The sequence below is a fragment of the Salvelinus alpinus genome, chromosome 11, assembly GCF_045679555.1.
Source record: "Salvelinus alpinus chromosome 11, SLU_Salpinus.1, whole genome shotgun sequence".
NCBI lineage: Eukaryota > Metazoa > Chordata > Actinopteri > Salmoniformes > Salmonidae > Salvelinus > Salvelinus alpinus.
This window is the reverse complement of record NC_092096.1, coordinates 18,758,052-18,766,676: the sequence shown is the minus strand read 5'-3', so window position 1 is coordinate 18,766,676 and position 8,625 is coordinate 18,758,052. Positions and strand designations below refer to the sequence as shown.

The 8,625-nt window shown below is 42.1% G+C and overlaps 1 protein-coding gene across 3 annotated transcripts in view; it reads left to right on the top strand.

Moving 5' to 3' along the window:
* Window positions 1-896: 896 nt before the first annotated feature.
* Window positions 897-8,625, top strand: part of twf1b (twinfilin actin-binding protein 1b) — a 17,807-nt gene continuing 10,078 nt past the window's right edge. For all 3 annotated transcript variants that reach the window (XR_011666840.1, XR_011666841.1, XM_071331923.1), the window contains exons 1-5: window positions 897-1,032; window positions 1,984-2,061; window positions 2,558-2,736; window positions 3,520-3,615; window positions 4,108-4,212. Coding sequence is in view for 1 of the 3 variants with exons in the window: in XM_071331923.1 (XP_071188024.1) it covers window positions 1,008-1,032; window positions 1,984-2,061; window positions 2,558-2,736; window positions 3,520-3,615; window positions 4,108-4,212 (483 nt within the window). In the remaining 2 variants the exon portion in view is untranslated. The remainder of the gene's footprint in view (window positions 1,033-1,983; window positions 2,062-2,557; window positions 2,737-3,519; window positions 3,616-4,107; window positions 4,213-8,625) is intronic.

Sequence of the window (8,625 nt, the reverse complement as noted above, 5' to 3'; positions counted from 1 at the left end):
GCCCAAACCAACAGTGTGATTTTTAAGTAAAAAATAGGTCTTAGGTGAACAACAGATAAGTATAGAAATAAAAAATAACAGTAAAAAGACAGTGAAAAATAACAGTAGCGGGGCTATATACAGGCTCCGGTTAGTCGGGCTAATTAAGGTAGTCTGTCCATGAATGTATAGTTAAAGTGACTATGCATATATGATAAACAGAGAGTAGCAGCAGCGTAAAAGAGGGGTTGGGGAGGGGGGTTGGGGGGACAATGCAGATAGCCATTTGATTACGTGTTCAGGAGTCTTATGGCTTGGGGGTAAAAACTGTTGAGAAGCCTTTTGGTCCTAGACTTGGCGCTCCGGTACTGCTTGCCATGCGGTAGCAGAGAGAACAGTCTGGCTGGGGTGGCTGGGGTCTTTGACAATTTTTAGGGCCTTCCTCTGACACCGCCTGGTGTAGAGGTCGTGGATGGCAGGCAGCTTAGCCCCAGTGATGTACTGGGCCGTACGCACTACCCTCTGTAGTGCCTTGCGGTCGGAGGCCGAGCAGTTGCCGTACCAGGCAGTGATGCAACCAGTCAGGATGCTCTCGATGTTGCAGCTGTAAAACCTTTTGAGGATCTGAGGCCACATCTTTCTAGTTTCCTGAGGGGGAATAGGCTTTGTCGTGATCTCTTCACAACTGTCTTGGTGTGTTTGGTGCTCTGTGGAAGTGTAACAATCAGTTCAATTGTACACATTCTCCTCCTCATCATAACCAAAAATGAATGATGGAAAAACATTGTATCATAGAGACACCTGATGATAATAATAATAATGATGATAATATAGTAGTAGTATTCAACATTGGAACGTATCAACTACGTGCGCGTTACTGCTCCATCGTCACATGATACAGTTGCTGCTGCGTGATGACATCACAGCTAGAGGCAGGTCAAGTTACTGTAGTTCGGTTTCTTCTTCCTTGTTCTTTCCCTTCAGTCATCTACCGGCCCGGGCGACGCAAAGCAAAGCAGACAGGCATAATGTCCCATCAAACGGGCATACAAGGTAAATACGCACATTCTTGCTTATTGTCTCCAGCTGTTGAAACCACAACGGAATAGACGATGCGATCGTCGTCCATGACAGATTTGATTTAAAAGGGATTAAAGTCATAGGGGAAAAATAATGTTGTATGTGTGTCGTTCTGCATCATCAGCGAGAATAAGCAGTGCTTTCTGCTCTGTGGAAGTTGCTTCGGGCTTCACCGTGCACTGGGCGAATGAGAAGAATCTATGACAAGTGTATTCAGCGATGCGTTGTACTAATATGGTCGTGCTGCTGCGATTCAACTGAGATTGTTACGCCGCATAAACACTAGCAGTTTGTCATCAAGCTCCGTGCTGCTGCAGCAGGCTCTGGTCTCTAACGCTGGTTTCAAAGGTCTTTTACAAGGGAACAAGCCGCCCATTCATCAAATGCCTCAAATTAATCTGGGTGACATTTATGGACAAGATTACTGTTGCCCTTTTGATGTTTGTTTGTTGTTGGGATGAGATAACGTTTGATGCAACCGTGTCGATTTTTATGTAACAACTGGCTGTCTAGTAAAATGTGGGTCACCTATTTTGGCCAGTAGGCTATCAGAGCTCTCTTTATTCATCACGGCACGACAAAGTGTTATACGACTACGGTACATTGATTCGCCTATATAACTCAGGCATGCCTTTGGTTTTGCTCTTATGCGTCTTGAATACTTGACGTTCATTTTCTGTCTCTATACTAAAGTCAATGACCCAAGATAGATCAGCTGCCTGTACTAATCTTTTCTTGAAACCTTTTTTTGATAAACACACCAATCCTTATTTCATTTGACCAGTATATTCTACACTTGATTGTTAAGTAATAGGCTATTCCCCCTGCTTGTGTTCCCTGAATGTCCCTGTTGTATGAATAGCCGACGTCTCTCTTGAGTGTGTGTATAAAAAGGTGACCGCTTGGCTTGCTTTGACTTCACAGCTGCGGACGAAGTGAAAGAGATCTTTGCTAAGGCGAGGAACGGAGCCTATCGCCTGCTGAAGGTCGTCATTGAGATGGGTGAGTGTGTAGCCTGCCTAGCCTACAGCTGATCAACTCAATCACACCTATTGATCAGAGATGAGCCCTACCCGTCGCTGTATGCAACATGATCAATGGGTCAAAAGATAAGTTCAGTAGTTTGTTGATTGGTTATATTTACTGCGATGTTGAAGATATACTGTGATCTGAAAAGTAGACTGTATTGTACTGAATTGCAGTGTACTGTATTGCATTGTACTTTATTGTACTGTATTGCAGTGTAGTGTATTGCATTGTACTTTATTGTACTGTATTGTGCTTTATTGTATTGTACTGTATTAGTTATTACACTTCATGTCAATTGTAAGATATCTGTTGGTTGGTTGCCTTTACTACACTGCAATCTCAGATACTGTATATCTTACCTGAAAAGACAGAACTGAATTGATGTATGTTGATATTTACCTGTTCCCATAGTTACATATTGTATATCACTGTAATAAATCCACCATATCCCTCCTTGTTGTTATTCCAGAGACTCTGGTGCTGGGAGGCACCAAGCATGCGTCTAAGAAGTGGGACCAGGAGTATGATGCCTATGTGCTGCCTCTCCTACAGGAGGACATGCCCTCCTACCTCCTGTACAGGCTGGACTCTACTAACAACCAGGGATATGAGTGGATCTTCCTGGCCTGGTCACCTGACCGCTCACCTGTATGTTGATATGTTTCTCTGTTTCTCTCTGACTTTATTCATTTATCAATATATTGGTTAGGAGAAAATTATCTTATTTTTTTGTTGTTAGTTAAGACTACTTCTGGAATGCCATAGACATGACCGTTTTTACTTCACTTAAGCAACTGTTTCACCTTCTCAACACAACTGTCATGGTGTCAGTTAGGGCATTTAAAAGTCTCTCTGTTTATTCCATAGTCTAATAAGCCAGAATACTGTATACAATAAGACTCTATTTAGAGAACTACGAACACACAGTCTAGTCCACACTACAGGTAAAGCACAACAGGGAGAATGTAACAGGCCACACACAGTGCTGCTTTCAAACACACATCTGGTCTGTGGTTGGCTAACTATAGAGTAGGAACACTTACCACAGGGTGAGAGAACTGTTTACTTTAAACAGGTTTTTAGATGAGGGAAAATCCTCTTATGGTTCATATAAGTATGTCAAAGCTGCCCCCCATTGAATCTGCCCCCCATTGTTTATTTATGCTTAGCTAATGCCAACATTTTGAAGAGATTGTTGAGCAAAAGGCTGGCTAATTGTTGTGCTAAACTAGCATATTTGCAATTCTAATGTTAGCTGACAGGAAGCATGAACCTGGCTTCCATCTCAAACCTCAATGAAACAGCCAAAATGGTCGATGTTTCTGAGATGTCTGTATGAAATGGCATTGTGTTCTTGTTTAGATTGCAATCTACTGTCATATTTAGCAGTTAGTGCAGTACTAAAAACATGAATTCCTTCCACTTCTATAGGTTAGACAGAAGATGTTATATGCTGCTACAAGAGCTACACTGAAGAAGGAGTTTGGGGGTGGACACATTAAAGATGAAATATTTGGCACAGTGGAGGTATGTTGACAAATTTGAAGAAACTCATCATTATTTTATGGCTTATTGGCCTAAGTGGGCTTGCAGTTTTGGCAATAATGTTTCAAGGAAAGTCGCTGTTGGTTGCTCCATTTGTCGCTAGATGAAATCATGACATGTTTATGCTGTCCCTCATTCTCTCATGACAAATTATCCAACGCAAAACGAAATAGAATAATTTAAGGACAACAAAAAGGAACCGATTTAAATAATTAAACACCACACAAAAAAATAGAGGAGATAGCTTTTTGAGAAAATGCTATTTTTTACTTTCTTTTAATTATTAATATTACGTATGCCTTGGAGAGCTGTGGGGTCATTTAACAACAAGGAAGTGATTTAATAAATTCACTCTCTGCAGCAGTGGGGAGAGGCTGGGGAGGGAGTGAAGAGAGGATCCTATATATGCACTGCTACTCTAAATGCGGACCCTGAGCTCCAGTCCACCTCTCTCACAGTCCTCTCTCTCCCCAGGATGATGTGTCTCTGAGCGGGTACAGGAAGTACCTGATAGCACAGGCTGCTCCACAACCACTGACCGCTGCTGAGGAGGAGCTGAGGCAGATCAAACTGAGTGAGGTAGAAAGACACACACACACAGATGTACATACACTCTGAGGAAAAAAGGTGCTATCTAGAACCTAAAAGGGTTCTTCGGCTGTCCCCATAGGAGAACACTTTGAAGAACCCTTTTTGGTTCCAAGTAGAACCCTTTTAGATTCCTTGTAGAGCCCTTTTCAAAGAGGGTTCTTCATGAAACCCAAAAGGGTTTTACCTGAAACCGAAAAGGGTTCTACCTGGAACCAAAAAAGGGTTCTCATATGAGGACAGCCGAAGAACCCTTTTGGAACCCTTTTTTATAAGAGTTTACACACACAAAATAATTTTCACAACAAACCCAAGGACTTTGCAGCTGACGTGTTTGGATTTTTTTTTTATCTATTAGGCTTTAGTGGAGAGAGAGAGGCATAGAGCAATTTACAGCAGGCAATCAATAACAGATCAATGAAGTGGAAAGATGTTTGCACACTAGACTAAACAACTTCTGCCCCAGATTCCCTTGGCTGCATGCATTCATAATAATACTACAAGGCATTTTTCTATTTATATTGGTGTGATGATGTCACACACACACGTTTTGTTCTTCTTTCCTCATGGGGGGCCAACACTTCAAAATCCTATTTTCCCTAACCTGAAACCTGAACCTGAACCGTAACCCTAAACCTAGCTCCTAAATCTAACCACCAACCTCTTAACCTAACCCTAATTGCAACCCTAAACCTAACCCCTAAGGTTAAAATAGCCTTTGTCCTCATGGGGATGTGGGAAATATCCCGACGAGGGAGAATTTTCCTTGTTCTATTGTCCTTGTGGTTTTTTGGGGGGGATTTCCGGTCACCACAAGAATAGAAGAACCAACCCCCCCCCCCGCCCCACACACACATATACACACACTCTCTCCCTGAGAGATGGAAAAACAAACAGTCTCAGCAGGTTGATATGGGTTGTCCCTGTAGGCTGGAGGAGACTAGACCAGGTAACTCCTCTCTGACAGTCCATTTGGTTTATTTCTTCATCCCTGGATACCCAACAGATTTCAGACTTCATACTAAAAGGTTTATCGTTCCCAAATAAACATTCACACTGTAAAGCGTAGTAAAAATAGCATGTGAATTTACTTCACCAAAAACACATAGCACCTTTTTTTCTGAGAGTGTGTCTGGAACCTAAAAGGGTTATTCTGATGTTCCTATATGATAAATTAAGGTTAAATGTAAAAAATAAATAAAAATTGTATTAAATATGACAACTCTTTGAAGAAACCTTTTTAATTCCAGGTAAAACCCTTTTGGTTCCAGATAGAACTCTTTGGTGTTCTATGTAAAACCCTTTCCACATAAGGTTCTACCTGGAACCAAAAAAGGTTATCCTATGGGGACAGCCAAAGAACCATTTTGGAACCCTTTTTTCTAAGAATGTAGCTACTTATATAGTGGAGCTACCTATATCAATGGAGTGTAGCTACCTATATCAATGGAGTGTAGCTACCTATATCAATGGAGTGTAGCTACCTATATCAATGGAGTGTAGCTACCTATATCAATGGAGTGTAGCTACCTATATCAATGGAGTGTAGCTACCTATATCGGTGGAGTGTAGCTACCTATATCGGTGGAGTGTAGCTACCTATATCGGTGGAGTGTAGCTACCTATATCGGTGGAGTGTAGCTACCTATATCGGTGGAGTGTAGCTACCTATATCGGTGGAGTGTAGCTACCTATATCAGTGGAATGGAGTGGAGCTACCTATATCGGTGGAGTGTAGCTACCTATATCAATGGAGTGGAGTGGAGCTACCTATATCGGTGGAGTGTAGCTACCTATATCAGTGGAATGGAGTGGAGCTACCTATATCAGTGGAGTGTAGCTACCTTTATCAGTGGAGTGTAGCTACCTATATCAGTGGAGTGTAGCTACCTGTATCAGTGGAATGTAGCTACCTATATCAATGGAGTGTAGCTACCTATATCAGTGGAATGGAGTGTAGCTACCTATATCAGTGGAGTGTAGCTACCTATATCAGTGGAGTGTAGCTAACTATATCAGTGGAATGGAGTGTAGCTACCTATATCAGTGGAGTGTAGCTACCTATATCAGTGGATTGTAGCTACCTATATCAATGGAGTGTAGCTACCTATATCAGTGGAGTGTAGCTACCTATATCAGTGGAGTGTAGCTACCTATATCAGTGGAGTGTAGCTACCTATATCAGTGGATTGTAGCTACCTATATCAATGGAGTGTAGCTACCTATATCAATGGAGTGTAGCTACCTATATCAGTGGAGTGTAGCTACCTATATCAGTGGAGTGTAGCTACCTATATCAGTGGAGTGTAGCTACCTATATCAATGGAGTGTAGCTACCTATATCGGTGGATTGGAGCTACCTATATCAGTGGAGTGGAGCTACCTATATCAGTGGAGTGGAGCTACCTATATCAGTGTGGAGCTACCTATATCAGTGGATTGGAGCTACCTATATCAGTGGAGTGGAGCTACCTATATCAGTGGAGTGGAGCTACCTATATCAGTGGAATGGAGTGTAGCTACCTATATCAATGGATTGTAGCTACCTATATCAATGGAGTGTAGCTACCTATATCAGTGGAGTGTAGCTACCTATATCAGTGGAATGGAGTGTAGCTACCTATATCAATGGAGTGTAGCTACCTATATCAGTGGAGTGTAGCTACCTATATCAGTGGAATGGAGTGTAGCTACCTATATCAGTGGATTGTAGCTACCTATATCAATGGAGTGTAGCTACCTATATCAATGGAGTGTAGCTACCTATATCGGTGGAGTGGAGCTACCTATACAGTGGGGCAAAAAAGTATTTAGTCAGCCACCAATTGTGCAAGTTCTCCCACTTAAAAAGATGAGAGAGGCCTGTAATTTTCATCATAGGTACACTTCAACTATGACAGACAAAATGAGAAAAAAAATCCAGAAAATCACATTGTAGGATTTTTTATGAATTTATTTGCAAATTATGGTGGAAAATAAGTATTTGGTCACCTACAAACAAGCAAGATTTCTGGCTCTCACAGACCTGTAACTTCTTCTTTAAGAGGCTCCTCTGTCCTCCACTCGTTACCTGTATTAATGGCACCTGTTTGAACTTGTTATCAGTATAAAAGACACCTGTCCACAACCTCAAACAGTCACACTCCAAACTCCACTATGGCCAAGAACAAAGAGCTGTCAAAGGACACCAGAAACAAAATTGTAGACCTGCACCAGGCTGGGAAGACTGAATCTGCAATAGGTAAGCAGCTTGGTTTGAAGAAATTAACTGTGGGAGCAGTTATTAGGAAATGGAAGACATACAAGACCACTGATAATCTCCCTCGATCTGGGGCTCCACGCAAGATCTCACCCCGTGGGGTCAAAATGATCACAAGAACGGTGAGCAAAAATCCCAGAACCACATGGGGGGACCTAGTGAATGACCTGCAGAGAGCTGGGACCAAAGTAACAAAGCCTACCATCAGTAACACACTACGCCGCCAGGGACTCAAATCCTGCAGTGCCAGACGTGTCCCCCTGCTTAAGCCAGTACATGTCCAGGCCCGTCTGAAGTTTGCTAGAGAGCATTTGGATGATCCAGAAGAAGATTGGGAGAATGTCATATGGTCAGATGAAACCAAAATAGAACTTTTTGGTAAAAACTCAACTCGTCGTGTTTGGAGGACAAAGAATGCTGAGTTGCATCCAAAGAACACCATACCTACTGTGAAGCATGGGGGTGGAAACATCATGCTTTGGGGCTGTTTTTCTGCAAAGGGACCAGGACGACTGATCCATGTAAAGGAAAGAATGAATGGGGCCATGTATCGTGAGATTTTGAGTGAAAACCTCCTTCCATCAGCAAGGGCATTGAAGATGAAACGTGGTTGGGTCTTTCAGCATGACAATGATCCCAAACACACCGCCCGGACAACGAAGGAGTGGCTTCGTAAGAAGCATTTCAAGGTCCTGGAGTGGCCTAGCCAGTCTCCAGATCTCAACCCCATAGAAAATCTTTGGAGGGAGTTGAAAGTCCGTGTTGCCCAGCAACAGCCCCAAAACATCACTGCTCTAGAGGAGATCTGCATGGAGGAATGGGCCAAAATACCAGCAACAGTGTGTGAAAACCTTGTGAAGACTTACAGAAAACGTTTGACCTCTGTCATTGCCAACAAAGGGTATATAACAAACTATTGAGATAAACTTTTGTTATTGACCAAATACTTATTTTCCACCATAATTTGCAAATAAATTCATAAAAAATCCTACAATGTGATTTTCTGGAATTTTTTTTCTAATTTTGTCTGTCATAGTTGAAGTGTACCTATGATGAAAATTACAGGCCTCTCTCATCTTTTTAAGTGGGAGAACTTGCACAATTGGTGGCTGACTAAATACTTTTTTGCCCCACTGTATCAGTGG